Genomic DNA, 27,702 nt, shown 5'->3' on the forward strand with positions numbered 1-27,702 from the left:
GTTCAGGTCAGTCGATCATCGCCTGTTCTGCTAGGATATGCTATCTGAAAATCTTTCTTTTCGGAATCCATAGTAGTCACCCACTGGGTGTGTCGATTGAAACTCCGGTTTAGCGGGGGCACACTGAGTGCACCCGCTGGGTGTAGTCCCCAAGGCTATGATCGACTGCTGGCAGTCGGCCACATGCTTTATAAGTTAAGTTCTTCTATCATTCGACTAAGTCGAATGGATCTCTCAAACCGGTGGGAGCACGCTGAGTGCACCCACTAGGTGTAGTCCCTGAGACTGTGGTCGACTGCTGGCAGTCGGTTACAGTCTGAAGAATACATCCTGTGGTTGTTGTTTTTTTTGGTCGACTGGTCGACTCTATCTTAATAGAACTAGTGGGGGCACGCTGAGTGCACCCACTGGGTGTAGTCCCCGAGACTACGGTCGAATGTTTGTATTCAGCTGTAGTCTTAGAAACACATGATTTTTTCTTATCCACTCGGATGTGAATTATCTTTGTCATTTTGTCGATTGGTTCTTCGCAGAAATCCTGCAACCTTGCGGCTCGTTACACCGAGCTGGAGAACAAGCACATCCAGCTCGAGCTGGATCTGAAGCTGGTCCAGGAGAATCTGACGAAGGCGAAGGAGGAGACCAAAGGTACGTTCGGTGAGATCTCGACGACTGCTTTTGTCCTTCATTTGTTTCAAAATCTGACCTTGCTGTAACTTGCAGGCAAGGTGAAGGAGGCCCAGAAGAAGAAAGACCTTGAGCTAGCTGAGAAGACCAAGCTTGCTGACGAGAAGTTAGCTTCGGTCACCAAGCTTGAAGAAGAAAATACTAATCTGAAAGCTGCTCTTGCGATTGCCAACAAGGAGGTCAGTTGACTGAAAAGTGACAAAGCTGCCCTGAATGACAAGGCCAGTCAGTTGACTAGGAAGAAGAATGATCTGGAGGCCTTTCTGAGTGGACTTGCCAAGAAGTTGTTCCTCATGCTCGAAGGTAATCCTTTGCGCTCAACAATCATTTTTAACAGTGATCTTTCCATTCGACCATTGCCTTGACTCAATGATTGTACTTGCAGAATTTTGCCAAAACTTTGAGGAGGAAACTAGTCGGCTGGAACCAAACCTGGACCCCATCAACTCTCCGGTGAACGATGAAGTTGCCATGAACATGTTCCGGCTTGAGTCTCGCGTGGCTGCTGTCGTTGACTATCTTGTGAGGCTGAAGGTTTCCACTTCCCGCATTGACACCACGCTCTGGCCCAGGGAGACGCTCCAGAACGACCTCGAGTCCTTGATGGCTCGACTAAACACAGTTCCTGGTCGAGTGCAGGAGTGGAAAAAATCCTCTGCTAGGTGTGGTGCAGATGTTTCTCTGTGTCTGGCTCGAGTCCACTGCAAGGATGCGCGAGAAGACAAGCTGGCGGCTCTTCGGGTGGCCAACACCAAGAAACACGACTTCAGATCCTTCATGGAGACCTTTATAGCTGCCGCCACTCGGATCGCGGACGGAATTGATCTTGATGAGTTTGTTGCACCTTCCAGCCCTCCACAGGAGGGGTAAAAAACTTCTTTGAGCTCGACACTTTAAATTTGCCTCGGTATGCCGAGTGATTTTGTAACCGATAAACCTTAACATGCCTAGTGCCTGAGCACTTTCGGTTCCTTTAGGTATCCATCTGAACTTGGATTCAACGTTTGAATACGCTTGCATTTGGCTCGAAATGTCTTTTGCAGGTTTAAAGCAAGATGCTTATTGCAATCGACTTTCTCTTCAATTCACTTAGGCAGGCGCTGGGCTGCGGCTAAGCCCCCGAGTGGGAGGTGCGCTCGCCACTCGGTAGGATTTTTGTAACTTAGGCGAGCACTGGGCTGCAGCTAAGCCCCCGAGTGGGAGGTTTGCTCATCACTCGGTAGGATTTTTGTAACTTAGGCGAGCACTGGGCTGCAGCTAAGCCTCCGAGTGGGAGGTCTGCTCCTCACTCGGCAGGATTTTTGTAACTTAGGCGAGCACTGGGCTGCAGCTAAGCCTCCGAGTGGGAGGTCTGCTCCTCACTCGGCAGGATTTTTATACCTTAGGCGAGCACTAGGCTGCAGCTAAGCCCCCGAGTGGGAGGTTTGCTCCTCACTCGGTAGGATTTTTGTAACTTAGGCGAGCACTGGGCTGCAGCTAAGCCCCCGAGTGGGAGGTTTTCTCCTCACTCGGTAGGATTTTCACGCTGTACTTGTGGCGTAGCTCAAAGGAGAGGGCCGCAAGCGACCTGCGCCTCATCCTCCTTGCGACCGCACATTGTACTTGTGGCGTAGCTCAGAGGAGAGGGTCGCAGTCAACCTGCGCCTCGTCCTCCTTGCGAGCGCACGTTGTATTTGTGGCGTAGCTCAGAGGAGAGGGTCGCAGTCGACTTGCGCCTCGTCCTCCTTGTGACCACACATTGTACTTGTGGCGTAGCTCAGAGGAGAGGGTCGCAGTCGACCTGTACCTCGTCCTCCTTGCGAGCGCATGTTGTATTTGTACTTAGTCGAGTACTTAGACTGCAGCTAAGCCCCCGAGTGGGAATCTGGCTCACCACTCGGTAGGATTTTATTCAAACTTAGGCGAGTACTTGGACTGCAGCTAAGCCCCCGAGTGGGAGTCTGGCTCACCACTCGGTAGGATTTTATTCAAACTTAGGCGAGTACTTGGACTGCAGCTAAGCCCCCGAGTGGGAGTCTGGCTCACCACTCGGTAGGATTTTATTTAAACTTAGGCGAAATGGGTTCGCAGCTAAGCCCCCCGAGTGGGAGACTGGCTCACCACTCGGAAGGATTTTATTTAAACTTAGGCGAAACGGATTCGCAGCTAAGCCCCCCGAGTGGGAGTCTGGCTCACCACTCGACAAGGGTTTTTTTTACAAACTTAGGCGAAACGGATTCGCAGCTAAGTCACCCACTGAGGGGGAAAATTTTACTGAACAAAATAAAAGTGACAAACATCATCGGGGAAATTATGACACTATTACTTAGTAAACCATGAACTACAAAAGTATTTTTATTACAACTCATCCGAGTGAAAACTTAAGTGTAAAATGGGCGGAGTAACTCCGCGTTCCAAGCTCGGGGCTCGTCGATATTGTGCTTGACGTTGTAGATACGGTATGCTCCGTTGTGGAGAACCTTGGTGACGATGAAGGGTCCTTCCCAAGAAGGAGCAAGCTTGTGTTGTTTCTGCTGGTCCACTCGGAGAACCAAATCTCCTTCCTGGAAGGCTCGACTCTTCACGTTTCTGGCGTGGAAGCGACGCAAGTCTTGTTGATAGATGGTCGATCGGATCAGAGCCATCTCCCTTTCTTCCTCTAAAAGGTCAACTGCGTCCTGTCGCGCTTGTTCAGCTTCAGCTTCGTTGTAAAGTTCAACTCGAGGAGCATTGTGGAGAAGATCACTCGGCAAGACTGCTTCAGCTCCATAGACCAAGAAGAATGGAGTTCTCCTGGTCGACCGATTCGGTGTGGTCCGCAGACCCCAAAGCACTGAGGGAAGTTCATCGACCCATGCTCCAGCCGCATGCTTGAGATCACGCATCAGTCAGGGTTTCAACCCTTTGAGGATCAAGCCATACTTGTCCATTCGACTGTGGATGGGCGACCGAAGCGTAGTCGACTCGTGTGCCTTGAGAGGTACAGAAATCTCTGATTCCTCCGAGTCGAAGTTCGACTCATTATCTGTAATGATGCTGTGTGGGACTCCATATCTGAATATCAGTTCCCTGATGAAGCTAACAGCAGTACCGGCGTCGAGGTTCTTGATGGGTTTAGCCTCAATCCACTTGGTGAACTTGTCGACTGCAACCAGTACATGCGTGAAACCGCTTCGACCTGTTCTCAAGGGGCCTACCATATCCAACCCCCATACTGCGAAGGGCCAGGCGAGTGGTATGGTCTTCAGAGCTGACGCAGGCTTGTGTGACATATTGGAGTAAAACTGACATCCTTCGCACTTGTCCACTATTTCCTTTGCCATCTCATTTGCCTTTGGCCAGTAAAATCCGGCTCGGTATGCTTTGGCCACGATGGTCCGAGAGGACGCATGATGACCACAGGTCCCCGAGTGGATATCATCAAGGATGATTTGAGCCTCTTCCTCATCCTTCGGGAGTTCTTTTCTCAGGATATACGCGATATATGGAACTGTCCAGTCGGGAATGACCACTAAGACCTCCATGACCAAGTCGACCACTGCTGGGACTTCTACTTTAGTCGGATCTGTGGCACTCTTGGGCTGCGGGACTTCTTCAATGAAAGGATCTTCTTTAACTAATGGAGTATGTATATGCTCCAAGAACACACCACTCGGAATGGCTTCTCTCTTGGAACCTATCTTTGCTAGATCATCAGCTGCTTGATTTTTCAGTCGGGGTATATGATGGAGCTCTAACCCCTCAAACTTCTTTTCCAGCTTCCTCACTGCATTGCAGTATCCAGTCATGGCCTGGCTTCTCACGTCCCACTCCTTCATCACTTGGTTGACCACTAAATCTGAGTCGCCATAGACCATAAGGCGACGGACGCCGAGTGAAATGTGTTGGGGAACGTTGCAGAAAACAAAAATTTTCCTACGGTTTCACCAAGATCCATCTATGAGTTCATCTAGCAACGAGTGATTAGATGCATCTACGTACCTCGTAGATCGCGAGCGGAAGCGTTCAAAGAACGGGGATGATGTAGTCGAACACGACGTGATCCAAATCACCGGAGATCCTAGCACCGAACGGACGGCACCTCCGCGTTCAACACACGTACGGAACAACCACGTCTCCTCCTTCTTGATCCAGCAAGGGGAGAGGAGAGGTTGAGGGAGATGGCACCAGCAGCAGCACGACGGCGTGGTGTTGATGGAGCTGCAGTACTCCGGCAGAGCTTCGCTAAGCACTATGGAGGAGGAGGAGGTGTCGGGGAGGGAGAAGGAGGCAACCAAAGGCCTGGGGTGGTTTTGCTCCTCCTTTTCCCCACTATATATAGGGCCAAGGGAGAGGGGGAGGCGCAGCCCTTGCCCCTTCCTCCAAGGAAGGGTGCGGCCAAGGGGGGGAGGAGTCCATCCTCCCCAAGGCACCTCGGAGGTGCCTTCCCCCTTTAGGACTCTTCCCCCTTAAACCCTAGGCGCATGAGCCTATGTTGGGGCTGGTGCCCTTGGCCCATGCAGGCCAAGGCGCACCCCCTACAGCCCATGTGGCCCCCGGGGATGGGTGGCCCCACCCGGTGGGCCCCCGGGACCCTTCCGGTGGTCCCGGTACAATACCGATAACCCCGAAACTTGTCCCGATGCCCGAAACAGGACTTCCCATATATAAATCTTTACCTCTGGACCATTCCGGAACTCCTCGTGACGTCCGGGATCTCATCCAGGACTCCGAACAACATTCGGGTTACTGCATGTACATATCCCTACAACCCTAGCGTCACCGAACCTTAAGTGTGTAGACCCTACGGGTTCGGGAGACATGTAGACATGACCGAGATCGCTCTCCGGTCAATAACCAACAGCGGGATCTGGATACCCATGTTGGCTCCCACATGCTCCACGATGATCTCATCGGATGAACCACGATGTCGAGGATTTAATCAACCCCGTATACAATTCCCTTTGTCAATCGATATGTTACTTGCCCAAGATTCGATCATCGGTATCCCAATACCTCGTTCAATCTCGTTACCGGCAAGTCACTTTACTCGTACCGTAATGCATGATCCCGTGACCAAACACTTGGTCACTTTGAGCTCATTATGATGATGCATTACCGAGTGGGCCCAGTGATACCTCTCCGTCATACGAAGTGACAAATCCCAGTCTCGATCCGTGTCAACCCAACAGACACTTTCGGAGATACCTGTAGTGCACCTTTATAGTCACCCAGTTACGTTGTGACGTTTGATACACCCAAAGCACTCCTACGGTATCCAGGAGTTACACGATCTCATGGTCAAAGGAAAAGATACTTGACATTAGAAAAGCTCTAGCAAACGAACTACACGATCTCACGCTATGCTTAGGATTGGGTCTTGTCCATCACATCATTATCCTAATGATGTGATCCCGTTATCAATGACATCCAATGTCCATAGCCAGGAAACCATGACTATCTATTGATCAACGAGCTAGTCAACTAGAGGCTTACTAGGGACATGTTGGTGTCTGTTATTCACACATGTATTACGATTTCCGGATAATACAATTATAGCATGAATAAAGACAATTATCATGAACTAAGAAATATAATAATAATGCTTTTATTATTGCCTCTAGGGCATATTTCCAATAGTCTCCCACTTGCACTAGAGTCAATAATCTAGTTACATTGTGATGAATCGAACACCCATGGAATTCTGGTGTTGATCATGTTTTGCTCTAGGGAGAGGTTTAGTCAACGGATCCGCTACATTCAGGTCCGTATGTACTTTACAAATCTCTATGTCTCCATCTTGAACATTTTCACGAATGGAGTTGAAGCGACGCTTGATGTGCCTTGTCTTCTTGTGAAACCTGGGCTCCTTGGCAAGTGCAATAGCTCCAGTGTTGTCACAGAAGAGCTTGATCGGCCCCGACGCATTGGGTATGACTCCTAGGTCGGTGATGAACTCCTTCACCCATATTGCTTCATGTGCTGCCTCCGAGGCTGCCATGTACTCCGCTTCACATGTAGATCCTGCCACGACGCTCTGCTTGCAACTGCACCAGCTTACTGCCCCACCATTCAAAATATACACGTATCCGGTCTGTGACTTAGAGTCATCCAGATCTGTGTCGAAGCTAGCGTCGACGTAACCCTTTACGACGAGCTCTTCTTCACCTCCATAAACGAGAAACATTTCCTTAGTCCTTTTCAGGTACTTCAGGATATTCTTGACCGCTGTCCAGTGTTCCTTGCCGGGATTACTTTGGTACCTTCCTACCAAACTTACGGCAAGGTTTACATCAGGTCTGGTACACAGCATGGCATACATAATAGAACCTATGGTTGAGGCATAGGGGATGACACTCATCTCTTCTATATCTTCTGCCGTGGTCGGACATTGAGCTGAGCTCAATTTCACACCTTGCAAAACAGGCAAGAACCCTTTCTTGGACTGATCCATTTTGAACTTCTTCAAAATCTTATCAAGATATGTGCTTTGTGAAAGACCTATAAGGCGTCTCGATCTATCCCTATAGATTTTGATGCCTAATATATAAGCAGCTTCTCCAAGGTCCTTCATTGAAAAACTCTTATTCAAGTAGGCCTTAATGTTGTCCAAAAGTTCTATATCATTTCCCATCAAAAGTATGTCATCTACATATAGTATGAGAAATGCTATAGAGCTCCCACTCACTTTCTTGTAAACGCAGGCTTCTCCATAAGTCTGTGTAAACCCAAACGCTTTGATCATCTCATCAAAAATAAATTCACTGGTGTAGGTTTCTCTGCAGAAACCGAGGCCCCTACTTTCCTTCTAAGGGTAAGTCGGGGGAAAGAAGAGCGGGAACGAGGGCTTCTTTCACTGTTTCCCTAAGTTCAAAAGTGAATGTGGAAACGCTGTCTATGGTCTGGTTATAGCATCCCCTTTCTCAATTCCTACGAATGTTCCAACTCCGAGATGCTTGCACCAGCCCATAAATCGAGCGTTGGAGCTTGCACACCTTGTCAGCATTCTTAGGATCGACAAAACCTTCCGGCTGCATCATATACAATTCTTCCTTAAGGAAACCATTAAGGAATGCCGTTTTGACGTCCATTTGCCAAATTTCATAATCATAAAATGCGGCAATTGCTAACATGATTCGGACGGACTTCAGCTTTGCTACCGGTGAGAAAGTCTCATCGTAGTCAACCCCTTGAACTTGTCGATAACCCTTAGCGACAAGACGAGCTTTATAGATGGTCACATTACCATCCGCGTCTGTCTTCTTCTTAAAGATCCATTTATTTTCTATGGCTTGCCGTTCAACGGGCAAGTCAGTCAAAGTCCATACTTCGTTTTCATACATGGATCCTATCTCGGATTTCATGGCTTCTAGCCATTTGTCGGAATCCGGGCCCGCCATCACTTCTTCATAGTTCGAAGGTTCACTGTTGTCTAACAACATGATTTCCAAGACAGGGTTGCCGTACCACTCTGGTGCGGAACGTGTCCTTGTGGACCTTCGAATTTCAGTAGGAGCTTGATCAGAAGTATCTTGATCATTATCATTAACTTCCTCTCTAGTCGGTGCAGGCACCTCAGGAACATTTTCTTGAGTTGCGCCATTTTCCGGTTCAAGAGGTAATACTTCATCAAGCTCTACTTTCCTCCCACTTACTTCTTTCGAGAGAAACTCTTTCTCCAGAAAGGACCCATTCTTGGCAACAAAGATATTGCCTTCGGATCTGAGGTAGAAGATATACCCAATAGTTTCTTTAGGGTATCCTATGAAGACGCATTTTTCCGATTTGGGTTCGAGCTTTTCAAGTTGAAGTTTCCTGACATAAGCATCGCATCCCCAAACTTTTAGAAACGACAGCTTAGGTTTCTTCCCAGACCATAATTCATACGGTGTCGCCTCAACGGATTTCGACGGTGCCCTATTTAAAGTGAATGCGGCAGTCTCTAAAGCATACCCCCAAAAGGACAGCGGTAAATCGGCAAGAGACATCATAGATCGCACCATATCTAATAGAGTGCGATTACGATGTTCGGACACACCATTACGCTGAGGTGTTCCAGGCGGCGTGAGTTGTGAAACTATTCCACATTTTCTTAAGTGTGTGCCAAACTCGTGACTCAAGTATTCTCCTCCTCGATCTGATCGTAGGAACTTGATTTTCCTGTCACGTTGATTCTCAACTTCACTCTGAAATTCCTTGAACTTTTCAAAGGTCTCAGACTTGTGTTTCATTAAGTAGACATACCCATATCTACTCAAGTCATCAGTGAGGGTGAGAACATAACGATAGCTACCGCGAGCCTCAACACTCATTGGACCGCACACATCAGTATGTATGATTTCCAATAGGTTGGTTGCTCGCTCCATTGTTCCTGAGAACGGAGTCTTGGTCATTTTACCCATGAGGCATGGTTCGCACGTGTCAAATGATTCGTAATCAAGAGACTCTAAAAGTCCATCAGCATGGAGCTTCTTCATGCGTTTGACACCTATGTGACCAAGGCGGCAGTGCCACAAGTATGTGGGACTATCACTATCAATCTTACATCTTTTGGTACTTACACTATGAATATGTGTAGCATTACGCTCGAGATTCATAAAGAATAAACCATTCACCATCGGAGCATGACCATAAAACATATCTCTCATATAAATAGAACAACCATTATTCTCGGATTTAAATGAGTAGCCATCTCGAATTAAACGAGATCCTGATATAATGTTCATGCACAAACTTGGTACAAAATAACAATTATTGAGGTTCAAAACTAATCCCGTAGGTAAATGTAGAGGTAGCGTGCCGACGGCGATCACATCGACCTTGGAACCATTCCCGACGCGCATCGTCACCTCGTCCTTTGCCAGTCTCCGTTTATTCCGCAGCTCCTGTTGTGTGTTACAAATATGAGCAACGGCACCGGTATCAAATACCCAGGAGTCACTACGATTACTGGTAAGGTACACATCAATTACATGTATATCAAATATACCTTTGGTGTTGCCGGCCTTCTTGTCCGCTAAGTATTTGGGGGCAGTTCCGCTTCCAGTGACCACTTTCCTTGCAACAAAAGCACTCAGTCTCGGGCTTGGGTCCATTCTTTGGCTTCTTCCCGGCAGCTTGCTTGCTGGGCGCGGCAACTACCTTGCCGTCCTTCTTGAAGTTCTTTTTACCCTTGCCCTTCTTGAACTTAGTGGTTTTATTGACCATCAACACTTGATGTTCCTTCTTGACTTCTACCTCTGCTGATTTCAGCATAGCAAATACTTCAGGAATGGTCTTTTCCATCCCCTGCATATTGAAGTTCATCACAAAGCTCTTGTAGCTTGGTGGAAGCGACTGGAGGATTCTGTCAATGACCGCATCATCCGGGAGATTAACTCCCAGCTGAGTCAAGCGGTTATGTAACCCAGACATAGTGAGTATGTGTTCACTGACAGAACTATTTTCCTCCATCTTACAGCTGAAGAATTTGTCGGAGACTTCATATCTCTCGACCCGGGCATGAGCTTGGAAAACCATTTTCAGCTCTTAGAACATCTCATATGCTCCATGTCTCTCAAAACGCTTTTGGAGCCCCGGCTCTAAGCTGTAAAGCATGCCGCACTGAACGAGGGAGTAGTCATTGGTACGTGCCTGCCAAGCGTTCATAATGTCTTGTTCTGCAGGGAGAACAGGTGCGTCACCAAGCGGTGCTTGTAGGACATAATCTTTCTTGGCAGCTATGAGGATGATCCTCAGGTTCCGGACCCAGTCCGTATAGTTGCTACCATCGTCTTTCAGCTTGGTTTTCTCTAGGAACGCGTTGAAGTTGAGGACTACGTTGGCCATTTGATCTACAAGACATATTGTAAAATATTTAGACTAAGTTCATGATAATTAAGTTCATCTAATCAAATTATAATGAACTCCCACTCAGATTTGACATCCCTTTGGTCATCTAAGTGTTACACGATCCGAGTCGACTAGGTCGTGTCCGATCATCACGTGAGACGGACTAGTCATCGTCGGTGAACATTCTCATGTTGATCGTATCTTCCATACGACTCGTGTTCGACCTTTCGGTCTCTGTGTTCCGAGGCCATGTCTGTACATGCTAGGCTCGTCAAGTTAACCCTAAGTGTTTTCGCTGTGTAAAACTGTCTTACACCCGTTGTATGTGAACGTAAGAATCCATCACACCCGATCATCACGTGGTGCTTAGAAGCGACGAACTGTAGCAACGGTGCACAGTTAGGGGAGAACACTTCTTGAAATTTTGTAAGGGATCATCTTATTTACTACCGTCGTCCTAAGTAAACAAGATGCATAAAACATAATAAACATCACATGCAATTATATAAAGTAGTGACATGATATGGCCAATATCATATAGCTCCTTTGATCTTCATCTTCGGGGCTCCATGATCATCTTGTCACCGGCATGACACCATGATCTCCATCATCATGATCTCCATCATCGTGTCTTCATGAAGTTGTCACGCCAACGACTACTTCTACTTCTATGACTAACGCGTTTAGTAATAAAATAAAGTAGTTTACATGGCGTTCTTCAATGAGACGCAGGTCATACAAAAAATAAAGACAACTCCTATGGCTCCTGCCGGTTGTCATACTCATCGACATGCAAGTCGTGATTCCTATTACAATAGCATGAACATCTCATACATCACATATAGATCATTCATCATTCATCACAACTTTGGCCATATCATATCACAAAGCACTTGCTGCAAAAACAAGTTAGACGTCCTCTAATTGTTGTTGCATGTTTTACGTGGCTGAAGTAGGGTTCTAGCAAGAACGTTTTCTTACCTACGTGAAACCACAACGTGATTTGTCAACTTCTATTTACCCTTCATAAGGACCCTTTTCATCGAATCCGCTTCAACTAAAGTAGGAGAGACAGACACCCGCCAGCCATCTTATGCAACTAGTGCATGTTAGTCGGTGGAACCGGTCTCACGTAAGCGTACGTGTAAGGTTGGTCCGGGCCGCTTCATCCCACAATACCGCTGAAGCAAGATAATACTAGTAGCGGCAAGAAAGTTGACAAATCTACGCCCATAAAAAATTGTGTTCTACTCGTGCAAGAAGAACTACGCATAGACCTAGCTCTGATACCACTGTTGGGGAACGTTGCAGAAAACAAAAATTTTCCTACGGTTTCACCAAGATCCATCTATGAGTTCATCTAGCAACGAGTGATTAGATGCATCTACGTACCTCGTAGATCGCGAGCGGAAGCGTTCAAAGAACGGGGATGATGTAGTCGAACACGACGTGATCCAAATCACCGGAGATCCTAGCACCGAACGGACGGCACCTCCGCGTTCAACACACGTACGGAACATCCACGTCTCCTCCTTCTTGATCCAGCAAGGGGAGAGGAGAGGTTGAGGGAGATGGCACCAGCAGCAGCACGACAGCGTGGTGTTGATGGAGCTGCAGTACTCCGGCAGAGCTTCGCTAAACACTATGGAGGAGGAGGAGGTGTCGGGGAGGGAGAAGGAGGCAACCAAAGGCCTGGGGTGGTTTTGCTCCTCCTTTTCCCCACTATATATAGGGCCAAGGGAGAGGGGGAGGCGCAGCCCTTGCCCCTTCCTCCAAGGAAGGGTGCGGCCAAGGGGGGGGGAGGAGTCCATCCTCCCCAAGGCACCTCGGAGGTGCCTTCCCCCTTTAGGACTCTTCCCCCTTAAACCCTAGGCGCATGGGCCTATGTTGGGGCTGGTGCCCTTGGCCCATGCAGGCCAAGGAGCACCCCCTACAGCCCATGCGGCCCCCGGGGATGGGTGGCCCCACCCGGTGGGCCCCCGGGACCCTTCCGGTGGTCCCGGTACAATACCGATAACCCCGAAACTTGTCCCGATGCCCGAAACAGGACTTCCCATATATAAATCTTTACCTCCGGACCATTCTGGAACTCCTCGTGACGTCCGGGATCTCATCCGGGACTCCGAACAACATTCGGGTTACTGCATGTACATATCCCTACAACCCTAGCGTCACCGAACCTTAAGTGTGTAGACCCTACAGGTTCGGGAGACATGTAGACATGACCGAGATCGCTCTCCGGTCAATAACCAACAGCGGGATCTAGATACCCATGTTGGCTCCCACATGCTCCACGATGATCTCATCGGATGAACCACGATGTCGAGGATTTAATCAACCTCGTATACAATTCCCTTTGTCAATCGATATGTTACTTGCCCGAGATTCGATCATCGGTATCCCAATACCTCGTTCAATCTCGTTACCGGCAAGTCACTTTACTCGTACCGTAATGCATGATCCCGTGACCAAACACTTGGTCACTTTGAGCTCATTATGATGATGCACTACCGAGTGGGCCCAGTGATACCTCTCCGTCATACGAAGTGACAAATCCCAGTCTCGATCCGTGTCAACCCAACAGACACTTTCAGAGATACCTGTAGTGCACCTTTATAGTCACCCAGTTACGTTGTGACGTTTGATACACCCAAAGCACTCCTACGGTATCCGGGAGTTACACGATCTCATGGTCAAAGGAAAAGATACTTGACATTAGAAAAGCTCTAGCAAACGAACTACACGATCTCACGCTATGCTTAGGATTGGGTCTTGTCCATCACATCATTATCCTAATGATGTGATCCCGTTATCAATGACATCCAATGTCCATAGCCAGGAAACCATGACTATCTATTGATCAACGAGCTAGTCAACTAGAGGCTTACTAGGGACATGTTGGTGTCTGTTATTCACACATGTATTACGATTTCCGGATAATACAATTATAGCATGAATAAAGACAATTATCATGAACTAAGAAATATAATAATAATGCTTTTATTATTGCCTCTAGGGCATATTTCCAAAAAAATGGCCATGCGCAACACATACAAGAGGGCCTCGTACTCTGCCTCATTGTTGGAGGAATCAAAGTGAATCTGGAGCACATATCTGAGCTTGTCTCCTCTGGGGGAAACCAGGACAACCCCAGCACCGGAACCATTCAACATCTTAGAGCCATCAAAGAACATGGTCCAATGCTCCGAGTGAACTTCAGTCGGCTGCTGCTGTTCAATCCACTCGGCGAGGAAATCCGCTATTGCCTGGGACTTAATGGCTTTCTTTGCCTCAAATTTGATATCAAGGGGAAGAAGTTCAATCGCCCATTTCGCCACTCGACCAGTTGCATCTCTATTGTGCAAAATCTCTGAAAGTGGAGCGTCGCTGACGACTGTGATGGAATGATCAGAGAAATAATGAGCAACCTTCTTCGTGGTCATGTATATCCCATACACAAGCTTCTGATAATGAGGGTATCTCTGCTTGGATGGAGTCAAAACTTCAGACAGATAATACACTGGGCGCTGAACTTTGAAGGCTTTCCCTTCTTCTTCCCGCTTGACCGTAAGTACTGTACTGACGACTTGTCCTGTGGCTGCGATATAAAGCAACAGAGGCTCTTTGCTGATTGGAGCAGCAAGCACCGGCTGGGTGGAGAGCAGAGCTTTTAGCTCGGCAAACGCTGCATCAGCTTCTGGAGTCCACTCGAACTTGTCTGCCTTCTTCATCAGTCGGTAAAGAGGCAATGCCTTTTCACCGAGTCATGAGATGAATCGACTTAATGCGGCCAAGCATCCAGTAAGCTTCTGGACATCGTGCACTCGCACGGGGCGTTTCATTTGGAGTATAGTGCCGATCTTCTCTGGATTAGCGTCGATCCCTCGTTCGGAAACGAGAAAACCGAGTAACTTGCCACCAGGAACTCCGAATGTGCACTTTGATGGATTGAGCTTGATATCATACCTTCTGAGGTTGGCAAATGTTTCAGCGAGTTCAGTGAGCAGGTCGGAACCTTTTCGCGATTTGACCACAATATCATCCATATACGCTTCCACATTCCGACTGATTTGAGTGAGCAAACACTTCTGGATCATTCGCATAAACATGGCTCCGGCATTCTTGAGGCCGAATGGCATGGTGATATAGCAGAAGCACCCGAATGGAGTGATGAAAGCTGTTTTTATCTCATCGGGTCCGTACAGACGGATCTGATCGTACCCGGAATAGGCGTCTAGAAAATACAATCTCTCGCATCCCGCGGTCGAGTCAACAATTTGATCAATGCGAGGGAGAGGGAAATGATCTTTCGGGCAGGCCCGATTGATGTGCTTGAAATCAATGCACATTCGGAGTGAGTTGTCCTTCTTAGGAACCATGACGACATTAGCGAGCCACTCGGAGTGGTATATCTCTCGGATAAATCCTGCCGCCAACAGTCGAGCCACTTCCTCACCAATAGCTTTTCTCTTCTGGACGGCGGACCGCCGAAGATGCTCTTTAACTGGTTTTGCTGCTGAGTCGACTCTGAGACGATGCTCAGCCAGTCCCCTGGGAACACCCGGCATGTCAGCTGGCTTCCATGCAAAAATGTCCCAGTTCTCACGGAGGAACTGGATGAGCGCTTCTTCCTATTTCGGGTCGAGTGTTGTGGAGATGTGGGTCGGGGCTGCATTGGGGTCGGTCGGGTGGATGTGGACAGGCTTCGTCTCACCGGACGACTGAAATGCAGACTCTGTGGCGGGCTTCTTGGCTCGCAGCAAATCACTCGGATCTGCGTTTTGCTTATATTCTTCAAACTCGACCGCTGTCACCTGGGAATCGGCAATCTTTGAGCCTTTCTGGAAACACTCTTCTGCCTTTTTCTGATCACTAGTGACAGTGATCACTCCTTTCGGGCCGGGCATCTTCAGTTTGAGGTAAACGTAACATGGTCGAGCCATGAACCGTGCGTAAGCCGGTCTCCCCAAAATAGCGTGGTATGCGCTCTGAAAATCCACGACCTCAAACGTCAGCTTCTCCTTGTGAAAATGCTTTGAATCACCAAACACTACGTCCAGAGCTATTTGACCGAGTGACTCGGCTTTCTTTCCTGGTATAACTCCATGAAAGCTCATGTTACTAGTGCTCAGTCGGGACATCGAAATGCCCATTCCCTTCAGTGTGTCCGCATACAATAAGTTCAGTCCGCTACCACCGTCCATCAGCACCTTCGTCAACCGAGTGCCTTCGACAACCGGGTCGACCACCAAAGCTTGCCTCCCAGGGGTGGCAATATGAGTCGGGTGATCAGACTGGTCGAATGTGATGGGCGTTTGGGACCATCTCAGATAACTTGGTTTTGCTGGAGCAACCATGTTTACCTCACGGTTAATGACCTTCAGTCGGCTCTTGCTTTCCACATCCGCGAAAATCATCAGAGTGGAGTTGACATGTGGATATCCTCCCTCACTGTCCTCCTTGCCTTCGTCTTTGTCCGACTCCTTTTCCTTGTCCTTGGACTATTTTCCTTGGAACTGTTGGATCAGGAGTCGACATTGGCGAGTGGTATGCTTCGGGTAGATGATATTACCCTCTTCATCTTTCTTCGTGTGGATGTGACACGGCATATCCATCACGTCATTTCCTTCTTTATCCTTCACCTTCTTAGGGTTCCAGGATCCTTTGGGTTTCCCTTTGAACTTGCCCTGAGTCACGGCCAGAGCCTCTCCAGGAGCTGCTGGTTCGGCCTTCCGCTTCTGCTTCCGACTGGTGTTTCCCTTCTCCGACTGACTCGGCTTGTACTTGCCGCTTCGGAGTCGGTCTTCCTCTTCGCCGTTGGCATACTTGGTAGCAATCTCCATCATCCGACTCAGGGTCATGTCTCCGGTTCGACCAAATTTCAAACTCAATTCTCTGTTCTTAACACCATCCTTGAAAGCGCAGACTGCCTGATGATCAGACACGTTCTCCACGGTATGATGCAAAGTGATCCATCTCTGAATATACTCTCTGAGAGTCTCATTCGTCTTCTGCACACAGACTTGCAGCTCTATCAATCCAGCTAGTCGCTTGCAAGTTCCTTCAAATGTTCTGACGAACACTCGGGACAGATCTTCCCAAGTGTAAATGCTGCTAGGAGGTAATTGATTCAACCATGCTCTGGCAGAACCTTCCAACATGAGGGGCAAATGCTTCATGGCCACCTCGTCATTCCCGCCACCAATCTGAACCGCCACTCGGTAGTCCTCAAGCCAGGTTTCAGGCTTAGACTCACCAGTGAACTTGCTTACTCCAGTGGCCAACCTGAAGTTGGGGGGAATCACCGCGGCTCTGATAGCCCTGCTGAAACATTCTAGACCAGAGACATGCACTCGACTGCTTGTGGGCGCATCTCTGTCGGGGCCGCCCTGATGGGCTCTGTTTCGGTCGACCAAGCCTTGCACGATGATGGATCGCGCGTCGAAGCCTGGTTCCCGGGGGTCGACTGGAGCTCTTCGCCCCACACTGAGTTGACGTCTGTCATCCTGCTGCCGAGGAGCGTAAGACCCACCCCTCCGGGGGGGAGTGGGCACTCGACGCCTATCATCACGATCATGTCGGTCATCGTACTGGTCTCGCCGATTCTCGCGTCCTTCACGCCGCGGAGGTGATCTAGGACTGTGAGCCGACTGAACCGTATTCGCAGCGACGGATCGACTGTGAATTCTGTTGCCTGACTGCGACACGGCTGAATTCTGATCTCCTGCTGCCCGGAGCAAATCTCTGATCTGCATCAAGCCTCTGCCAGCTTCCGACTGAGAGGGCTGGATGGACTCTGCTATACGGGTTGCAGCTGCTAAATTCTGAATCGGGGTTCGATATACCTGAGTCGGCGGGAAGAGTTGACGTCGATTGGCGTCGGGTACTCGTTGCCGCGCGCGCTCGTCGAGTGCTCGCTGAAGATTCTCCAGACGAGCGCGTTCAGCCAAGTTGGCCAAACGTGCTTCCTCCAAGGCGCGAGCCTCGGAAGTTTCTCCTGCGATGGGAGTATGCAGGGCATCCATGTTCCTGCGGCGAAGTTCTTCCCTTTGCAGGGAATTGAGTGGCTCGGGTTGGTACTCTTCGTGGACTTGTGCGGGGTCGCCTCCACCGTCTACCCCGTCCTCGCGGGCAAAACCGGGAGGGTTGCGAGGTCCGTTAACCATCAAGATTTCCGCCGCCGGATCACTGCTATCGCACTCGGATGCAGTCTCTACGGAGCCAGTCGACAGATCGAACAGGCCGTAGAGGGATTCATCGGGCTCGATTGCCGCGACTTGGGTGGTGGCCGTCTGGCGAGCCACCGCGTGCCTCACCCATCGCTGGAGCCTCGACCGACCAGAGCGCTTGCGCTGGCGGGAGACCGGGAGGGTGACCGATAGGGGAGTCGACCGATATGGAGTCGACGGTTGCCGCAGCAGAATGCCGCGGGCACATGCGCGAAAATGCGTCGCACCACGGACGGGGAGCGCATCAACGTCGAGTGGAGCCTCCTGGAGCCAAGTAGAGTCATCGGCAACGAAGGTGAGAGCGCCGAGACGGATCTCGCGACCCTCGACCAAAACTCCACCAACAACCATGATGAAAGTAATCGGAAGAATCGCAACTTCTCCAAAAATCGCTAAGACACCTGCCCCACAGTGGGCGCCAACTGTCGTGGTTCTATGTCTGACAGTAGAGTGGGGGTAGGTATGGAGAGGCAAGGTCCTAGCTATGAAGCAGTTGTACGCACAAGAGATGTACGAGTTCAGGCCCTTCTCGGAGGAAGTAATAGCCCTACGTCTCGGAGCCCGGAGGCGGTCGAGTGGATTATGTGTGTATGAATTACAGGGGTGCGAACCCTTTACACTGAGGAGGGGGGGTGGCTTATATAGTGCCTGCCAGACCCCTCCGGCCCTCAGTAATGCGGGGTTCAAAGTACATAAAGTCTAGGCGTTACTGGTAACGCCTCACATAAAGTGCCCTAAATACCATAAAGTCTTCTTAATTACAGATTGTTACGGTGCAGAGTGCTTCTTGACCTTCTGATGGTCGAGTGTGTCTTCATGGTCGAGTCCTTCGAGTCTGTCGAGTGAATTCCTCCTTGGTCGACTGGAAGGTAGTCTCTTCTAAGGGTGTCCTTGGGTAGGGTACTTGGATCAGGTCTATGACCCTACCCTAGGTACATGACTCCATCAGCCGCCACTTTTTTGCCGCCACATGCCTCAAATTCGCGCGATTTGGAGCTTCTCCGCCGTAGCTTTTCTTCGCTCCGGAAGACGCACCCGCTCGGCCACCGCAACACTGTCGCTTAATTTGGTTGTCGCGCGCCTCAACTCCGTCGGTCGTCTTGTAGCCGCACCCGCGCCGCCACCATGCCATAGAAGAACGTCTCCAAGAGCAAGACCGACTTCTTCTGGGTGCGGGCAAAGCCGCCCAGGAATTTCGGCGTGGAATTCAAGTGTGATGGCTATCACTACTGTACCGGCATGTTCGACTCCATCGACGAGGCCACGCGTGCGTACGACATCGTTGCGTGGCATTTCAGTCGGCCGAGGCACGGGATGAACTTCCCGGAGATTGAAACCCGAGTGGATGTGGAGTTCATGGAGACGAAGAATATTAAGATTCCGCGGATGGACAAGAAGAAGGAGGAGGAGGTGGTGGTGGAGGAGAAGAAGAAGAAGCCGATGATTCACATTGCTCCCAGTGATAGTGACAATGCGACGATGGTGAGGTTTGTGCAGGAGCATCCGGAGTATGTCCAAGACGAGCGTGAGTTCTTTTCGAAGCGTGAGGCTGGCCCCTCTACGGTGATCCCCATCGAGTCTGACTCGTCAAGCTGGGTTGACTTGGAGGAAGAGGAGGAGGACGACGAGTTTAATGAGTGCTATGACCCCAACAAGGATGAGTTCTAGGAGCAGTTCAAGAGCGACAATGAGTAGTTGTATGTTTGATGTAGAAGAAGCCGACGACTCGGACGTGGGGTTTATTCCCGTGACCTACCCGGCCCGCACTATATAGTAAGGCATACGTTTATCCTAGCCGCCGCCACTTCGTATGGTTTCGCACCATCGTTCCAGATCATTGCACCGCCACGCAAGTCTTCTCCATCCCTCCTTCCGGCGTGCACCGCGAGAAGGGACAACAAGCCTCCGTAATCCCGCCACTCGTGATCTTGTACGGGAGAGAGGCGATCAGGTTTTGGGGGAGCGCACTCGCGCGACTGTTGGCAGTGACAACTTCTTCCCCGACCTCGGCAACCTCATCCTCAATGATATGGGCGACAACATCAACACGGCGGTGCTGCTCCCGCTGCACTATGTGATTCTATCCTTTTTGTTCGAGATCGTGGTAGAATTCATGTTTGTAGTATGTGCCCTAGATGTGATATGTTCATCTACTATGCTAATTCGCATGATTAGTTTAATCTCTGCTAGTACTGTCATGACGTATCTTCTGTTTATTTGGATTAAAACTCGTAGTAATTTGCTTTTATTTTCAACATAACCATTCAACCAAAAATTGGTTCGCGACGAGGACCTTATTGGCGACAACCGCGAGCTACACTACTTCGACGCGGCGACGACACAAAAGGAGGACGCCACCACGCTCGGCTCCGGCCCTGCCCTCATCCCGCGGGTCAAGTCAATTGGTTGTCCATCATCGACAAGCCGCTCCGCAGCAGGTCAGCGGCTCGCACCCATCGTCTAGTGTGATGGAGCGCACGGGGCTGGCGGGCAGGGTGCTCATCTACCTCGAGCTCTAGGAGGACTACTCCCCGGACGCCGTAGGGGTGGTGCCACGCCGGCCGTGGGCCACCAAGTCCTTCCGCTATCGGCTGGGCGTATAGATGGTGAGTCCGAGCGGAGGGAGATTGCAAGGCCGTCTGCCCGTGACCATAGTCTCGGCCTCCGCGACGACGATGACCACGACAGACGCCACGACGACGATGACAATTATCACGACTGGCGCAGCTGGGCGTCCAGGTTCTTCAGGAGTCGCGCGCTCCAGCTGGTGATTCCAGGTGTGAGGATCGGCGTCGTGACGAGCGCAGCTCGGACGGTCGACGCGGCGACAGGTGCCGTGGAGACGACCGCCGCGACAGGAGAAGGGAGATGCCGGGTCACCGCTCCATCGACACGCGTCTCGTGCAGCTTCTCCGGGCGACTCCGTCATTCCCGCGTCGGGGCGCGGCCCGGCGTGTTCCCCACCGCCCTCCCCTTTCGGTGCACCGGCTCGATACAACCAGGGGTGGAGCGTGGACGTCCTCCTCGACGCGCTCGGCTCTTCAGCGCTCCTAAGGGCGTGTTTGGTTGGTTGGGTGGCTTTCGGCTGCATTGCATGGGGATCCTGGCTGAGTATGGCCTGGTTGGGCTGATGCAAAATAGCGCCAAGATGGATGTTTGGTAAACTTATATCATATGGCTGCACCAGGTGCAGGTTCTTCAGAATCTCCCTGAAATTGATCCGAATGGGGAGCACGCAGCAGCGCAGGGTGAAGGGATCCGTGCCTCGACGGCTTCAGACGGTGAGATCTTTGATCCCGGCGGCACGAGGAGTACAGGATCGGGCGTGCGGCAGCTGCGGTTGGTCGAGGGCGGCAGCTGCGGTTGGTCGAGGGCGGCAGCAGCGGTGGCATCCATGGCCGGCGTCCGAGCGCAGGAGGGCGTTGAGCGCGGGTCAAAGGAGAGCCGGCAGGGTGGTGTGGAGGCGCGTGGAGGAGGGACGCCGGCGGCGGGGTGAGCTAGATCTGCGGGCGCGACCGGAGATGGTGGCGCTAGGCAAAGGCGGCTGCGGCGCTTGGTCGAGAGTCGATGGGGTCAAGGATTCGGGGAGAAGATGCGTGCGGCGCTTGGGGAAGAGAAGAAAGGAAGACGAAAGGAAAGGAGCGAGCGAGCCTGCACGCGCGATACGCTGGAATCCTGCGTTTCCCTCAGCCTGGCTGGGAGGCCTCTTTTTGCATCCACTGAGCCAGGCTGAAGGGCCCATGCAGCTTACCAAACAACCTAAAATTTGCACGGCGGATGCGAGTCAGATGCAACGCAGCGAACCAAACACGCCCTAAGTGGAGCCCCGCTGCACCAACTGTTCCCGCCTCGCCTGCTTCAGAGCCCGCTACACGCCTACACCTACTGAACCTGATGCTACATCTGCTTCTGAACCGGGTGGCCCTGCCTGACGGACAAATGACGCCGCTCCACCACTCGCCTCTGGTCGCCCAGCTGGAGGCCTCTGGAGGTGGCTCTGCGGCCCCTCCTCTGTTCGCGGCGATGCGCCCATCGCTCCTGTCGTCACCATGCTCCTCTCCACCTCGCCCTCCAACTGGCCGCACAAAGACCATGGCGGGCCTCACAGTCTCGTGATAGGAAGGGCTTCTCCCTGACCGCTCCAGTATCCGTCTCAAGAACAAGGTCGGCGCCATGCCAATGGCCAAGCTTGCAGAGAAGTTGCTCTGCCGTCGCCTGGGGATCATCAATGAGGGCGAGCGCATTACAGAGGAAGCCATCGGGAGATTTGCTGTTCTGTTCCACGGGAGGCTGCCGTCCATTGCCGTTGATACGCTCCGGCACTCTTTCGCCTGGACTACGTTGTCGCGACGGCGGTGGAGGAGGCGTTGGTGTCCCATGGTGGCTCTGGCGCTCTGGGCCACAATTAAACACATTCAGCTGCGCATCAAGGGCGCTATCTCGAGCATGCCACGTCAGATTCAATAGAAGCCAACGGATGTACAGTGTTTTCTCTCGTGTTGCCGATTGGGCGCTGGAACAAATCTCCCGCAGATATCACCTCCCCCGGTTTCTCCCCTTTTCTTCTTTATTTTCCTTCCCCACGAAGGCTTCAAACCCGCACCGACCTCTCTCTCTGCCCACGCGACCATGTTCTTCTCCCCTGCTTTTCGACAGCCGCCGCCCCTTTCTCTACAAAATCCACATCGCCTTGAGTGGGGTTCGCCGTGAGACACTTCGGATGAGATGCGCGCTGGCGGGACGGCCGTCCCATGCTGATCCTCCGCCGCCTCTTTCTCTGGAAAATCTACATTGCTGTCCTGCACGTTGCGGATAAATCTGAGAACGGTTTTGAAAAAACCGGATAAAATGGTTTGGTTTTTATTTAGGTTTCGATCAGTTCAGGTTTCTTTGGACTGAGTTTTTTCTTAGTTTAGTTTAGTTTGGGTCCACAGAAAAACCAAGTCAGGTATAGTTGGTTATGGGTTTAAAAAGTTTGGTCTAATATGGGTGCAAACTATAGGTCTGAACCGGTTCTCGGCCCGGAGTAAGCCCAGTAGAGCCCCACCTCCATCTCCGTCTTGTTCCCGGCTCCCGCACTCCGAGCTAGGTCGCAGCACGCCGCCGCCGCAGCGCCGCTCCCCGACGCGGCCGTCGCCTGAGCCGGCGCTCCCAGACGCGGCCGTCGCCCGCGAGATGGCCGGCGGGTAGGCCCGCGACCCTCCCATCCCCTTCGTGAGCAGGGCTCCCCGCATCCGCGGCGGCTGCTCCTCTCCCTCGATCGGCGCCGCCGGCTGCTCCTCTGCTTCGTCCTCACGGCCGGCTGCTCCTCTACGTCGTCCTCGCGGGCAGAAACTTGCCAGCTGCTCCTCTGCCAGTCAGGGACTCAGGCGTGGTCGCGCCCACCCAGCCCTGTACTTGTCGCTGCCGGCCGTGGCTCACCGACGCAGAGCGCCGTTCCTGCAGTCACCGCCGCCACCCGCCAGAGCTGCTCGTGTCCGCCCCTCCGCGACCACGAGGCGGCGGCTTCCGCGCTGCTCCGATGAGCTAAAGTCCAACTCTTTTAATTCTGTCTTTTTAGTGTAGATTCAGTACTGTTCTGTGCCAAGTCTGAAGCTGTATTATTTTTGAACATGAACATTCAGGCACTTTACTAGTTTTGTAGCCAGTGATTCTTCTTCTTCTTGTAAGCTACAAACGGTTGGGCTGGGGTGTCAAAAAAAATGATGCAGCAGCAGGTAGATTTAGTGTCGATTTAAGTTTTGAGATCATCTTATATTCAACATGAACATACCATTATGCTTCTCAATTCTGAAAAAGTTAAGATCTGATAGAGTGTCCTGCTGTGTGCAGACTGCAAAGTGTCTTCTGTATTGTCTCACTGTTCAACTGAAGTTGTATTGTTTCGCTGTTCAACTGAAGTTGTATTGTTTCACTGTTCAACTGAAGTTGTATTGTTCCACTGTTCAACTGAAGTTGAAAACGGTTTTGTATTGGGTTTAAACCCATGGTTATGTACTAGTTTTAAACCGGTTTGGGTGAAAAACATATTGGGTTTGGGTTTGGTTGGGCTGAAAACAATATTAAATGGTTATGGTTTAAGTTTGGTTTAGAGGGATACACATACAGGTATGGTTTAGTTATGGTTGAGTTATAGTAACCATTCTCAGCTTTAGTTGCGGATAGGAGAGCGGGGTGGTGGCGAGGAGGAGAGGCGGGTTGATTGGGCGGCGTGGCGTCGCAGTGTTTGAGGTGGCTAGAGGAGGGCAGCGCGGCAGGGTAAACTCCTCTCCCACTGCGGAACAGTCCACGGTGCCGTCACCGTCGTCCTGATTCCTTGGACGCCGCCGACGCAAGCGACAAGAGAGGGTGAGATCGAATCCATCTGTTCTTTCTTTTTCCCGGTCCATCCTGTAGATTTTGCCCGGATTTTGGTGAGCTCCTGAACCACCTGATTTCTTCTTTCATGCGTGCACACCTCTAGCTCGGCTTGTGGCGGAGGCGGGTATTGCTGGAGCGGAGGCGCCTTTCGTTTTTCGTCCTCTTGTTCGTGGGAAGGCATCGGATGAGGAAGTATGAGAACAGCGAAAGAGGAGATGGGGAAGGGTGGCGTGCTATGGGACGACCCGGCGGTGGTGGATGCCTTGGAAAACCCCGTCGTCACTGTTGGCGTGTCAGGTCCCCTTTTGATCCTCTGGTCCCCTTTTGATCCTCTTGCCCTTTCCTCCTTGCTGGTGGCGTGTCAGGTCCTACGCGATTTACAACTGTGGATCTCACGAATTGTAAGGGGGAATCATGGCAATTGCTGGATCTGGAGTATATGATCTGTAGGAGGAGCAGTGTTCGTATATAGGTTCATGCCATTAGGCTAGAATGGGGAATTCTCAATGGTCAACTCCAGCCACAACCCGGCTTAGTTATAGGTGTACTTTTACCCGCCAGCTCAACAACAACTAAACAGTAAACATGACAGGTAACTGTAAACCAGACGGTCCAGCGACGAAGTAAAACGAGGAGCTCATCGTAGCCGCCAGATGTTGATGAAGCTGTATGTCCCGGAAGAGCTACACCTGATAGGTGCAGCCTGACATGGCGTTCTGGTACTCCTCACTCTGAGATCCCTCAAGCTACATCATTGATAATTGAACATGTATTTAATTAGATAATTCAGTTAACCAGTGTGCATCTACTTAATTCAGTTATACTATACGTACTAATTCATGCAAAGAAGGGACTAATTGTTGACGAACATACCTGCCATGCATATATCATATTATACCTTGGAAACTAATTTTGTTTTGTGCATTTTTTATGCATGCCATGCATATATCATGTGAATGATTGAACAAGTTTAGTTAATAAGATCTTATCTGTTGGAGACTTGGAGTCAACTGCACCAGATTTACAGTAACAAGCGCTAGCTTCTACTAAAAAGTGAGGTGTTCATAGTCACATAATGTTTCATAGATTCACTACAAAACTGTAAGTTATGAACTTATGCTCGCTCATATAAATCTGCTCATGCACGAATGTCTGCTGAATTAATTAATACAAGCTAGCAGCTGACACGCGTGTACATGCATATTGTTATCAGCAATTCAGCATCGACCTGTCTGAATAATGAGCTTGAATATAATCTCGTAATAAGAACAAAGTGAGTTTACTAAACGCATGGTTTGTTTTGCCGACAGATTAGCACACAGTTAACTTGATCCACAACAAAAAATGCGATGACATGCATGTTCGACAAGAAGAAGATCAACACCACTCTCCCTAAAGAGATCGTAAGATCACACGAAGAGCTAGAAGACCCCATGCTAGAAAAAATACAGATTCAGTTCTTACTTAGGAAGGAACAATCAACAACATACTAATTAACTAGATGCTGGTAGTCTGGTAGATCCGTTTCTCCAAAGTAATCAAAAGAAAGAAGTTGTTATTTGATGGAATAATTAACTATGTTCTCTTTTATTTCTCGAATCATGTCTGTTCGCACAAGTACTATGTACACAGCAACACATGGTCTATACTGCTACAAATTGTGGTTAGCTTTCGATCTGTTATTCAAGTTACTGTATGTACCCTGACCTAGGAAATAATTTTTTTAGGCAAGAAGGATGGTATGGAATCGACAGGTGATCCGGTTATGTTTAGTTACGTTACATGTGGTGAATGAGTATGAATCTATCGTTCAGCTTATGTATCCCTGGACACTATTCTCTTATATAATGCTTCTTTGTTAATCATCCACTATTAGTCATCCATTCACATTGTCAGGACTCATGATCCAGTTAGTTGCGGCTAGAAATGGCGACTACTGCTTTCTTTTTAATGAAATTAGTAACAATTGATAAAAATCTAAAACTCGATCTTGCTATTTCTTTTTCCAAACAAATGATAATGATGTAATTTTGTGCTATAAACTAAATTTGTTGTCCAGATGATAATTCACTTTCCTTTTCACTTTTTGAGGTGAGATAGATGGACCGTAATAGGACTTGTGTTTACTCATTTTTGTTGTTTTCTTTTCCGTATGAGTATTTCTTTTCCATGTTGAGTCAAATGCCCCAGATATTTTTTTTCTTTTACTTTTCAGGTTTCCTGGAACTAATAGATGGAGGGGGTGCTAGGGCTGTGTTGGGGTTGGATGAATTGCTCTGTCGAATTTGTTCGCTGCTGTGTAGTAGTATGTACAACATAATTGTAATGGTCCCTTTTTGTTTCATGAAGTAGATGTAGTTTTCCGTGCAAAGATAGCAATTTTATAATTTACTCAGCTTGTTTGTTAAAACTAGAGTCTGTAGAAACTAGACAGGACGGTGCTATGTTCCTGTCTAACTGTCTTTTTCTCTGAATATTTTGTTTAGAACTTGTTCCTAGCAGATTTGAAAATTCTGGAGAGGAGATAGATTGCAGCAGTACAGCCTATCGCATGATGGAGAAAAGGAGCGTAGAGAAGAACATTTGGCTTGAGCTGGAACGTGAGGTAATGCTTTTTCAGTTCATGCACATTTTTTTTTCCTGTTTTCAGCTAATGAAAGTTCAGTTCTTGAGAAGTAAATAATAATTCAGTGCATATGTTATCATCTGACCAGGTGCTTCACACCTTAGGGATTTCATCTACTGAATGGACTTAACCAACAAGGACATAGAAGCACTCTTGGGTGGACATACTCGGGTAATGCCACAACGCCTTATTGTCGTATTCAGATCATTGTTCCTCAATCATAAGTTAAACCCTTGATCTGCATTGTACAGTTTTAGGAGAAAAGCTCCTCCGGATAGCTCGGGATTCGACTACACTTGGACAAAAGATCCTCTGAAGTTTGATAACTCCTACTTCATGTAAGCTTAAATCTCCGCGGTTGTAGATTGCAACACATTGGCTAAAGATTATATATAGCTGTAATGTTGTCAGTGCAACATTATGAAGTTGTACATCACTGGACTTCATCTTTTGTATATGCTGCAATGAGCTTCTGAAAGGGGACTCCAACGGACTCATGAAGCTGCTTACAGACAAGGTTGGAGGATCGAGCTTTCCATCCCTTAGTTGAATTATACGCAAAGGTAAAGAAGAGTTGAATTCATCTTCATTAGCTTGTTGGATACGTTGGCAGGACGCGTTCTTCAGGGACTACGCGAAGTCGCACAAGAAGCTTTCGAAGCTCTACTTTACTGCCGTGGACATGCAGAGACAAAGCCAAGAGGGCTGTCAGACTGCAAGTCTCCATGTTTAGATGATTGCGATTCAGTTATGGGTTCTGAAGAACAAAGTTAATCGACCATTGAATGTTGTGCACTCGTATTTGTAATTAATCTGTTGATACAGTGACGAGGATGCAGATATATGCTACCATCCATGTAATATTATTAATGGGGTAAGAAAATTGTCAATTATGCAAGTACATATATTGCAAATAGGAAAGTGAAAGGGGCGCACCCCACCCCACCACTAGTGAAGATGAAGAAGTGCAGCCGGCGATTGGAGGTGGCTCGGCTCGCGGAGGTCATTGTT

General features: G+C 49.6%; 3 protein-coding genes across 3 annotated transcripts in view; 2 read left to right on the forward strand and 1 right to left on the reverse strand.

Moving 5' to 3' along the window:
* The window catches only part of LOC119339106 (BTB/POZ and MATH domain-containing protein 1-like), a 28,565-nt gene extending 7,364 nt beyond the window's left edge, over positions 1-21,201 (forward strand). The window contains exon 3 of the mRNA XM_037611268.1: positions 20,899-21,201. Within this exon, the coding sequence (XP_037467165.1) occupies positions 20,899-21,201 (303 nt within the window). The remainder of the gene's footprint in view (positions 1-20,898) is intronic.
* Positions 21,202-24,698: 3,497 nt separating this feature from the next.
* Positions 24,699-27,592, forward strand: LOC119337172 (probable L-ascorbate peroxidase 3). Its single transcript, XM_037609293.1, has 6 exons — positions 24,699-24,784; positions 25,793-26,670; positions 26,796-26,848; positions 26,943-27,029; positions 27,157-27,208; positions 27,305-27,592. The coding sequence occupies exons 2-6, from the start codon at positions 26,617-26,619 to the stop codon at positions 27,422-27,424; spliced, it is 366 nt and encodes a 121-aa protein (XP_037465190.1). The 5' UTR covers positions 24,699-24,784; positions 25,793-26,616; the 3' UTR covers positions 27,425-27,592.
* LOC119337170 overlaps positions 24,740-27,702 on the reverse strand; it is a 65,997-nt gene continuing 63,034 nt past the window's right edge. The window contains exon 3 of the transcript XR_005163055.1: positions 24,740-24,811. The gene's annotated coding sequence lies outside the window, so the exon portion shown is untranslated. The remainder of the gene's footprint in view (positions 24,812-27,702) is intronic.

The sequence above is a fragment of the Triticum dicoccoides genome, chromosome 7B (assembly GCF_002162155.2).
Source record: "Triticum dicoccoides isolate Atlit2015 ecotype Zavitan chromosome 7B, WEW_v2.0, whole genome shotgun sequence".
NCBI lineage: Eukaryota > Viridiplantae > Streptophyta > Magnoliopsida > Poales > Poaceae > Triticum > Triticum dicoccoides.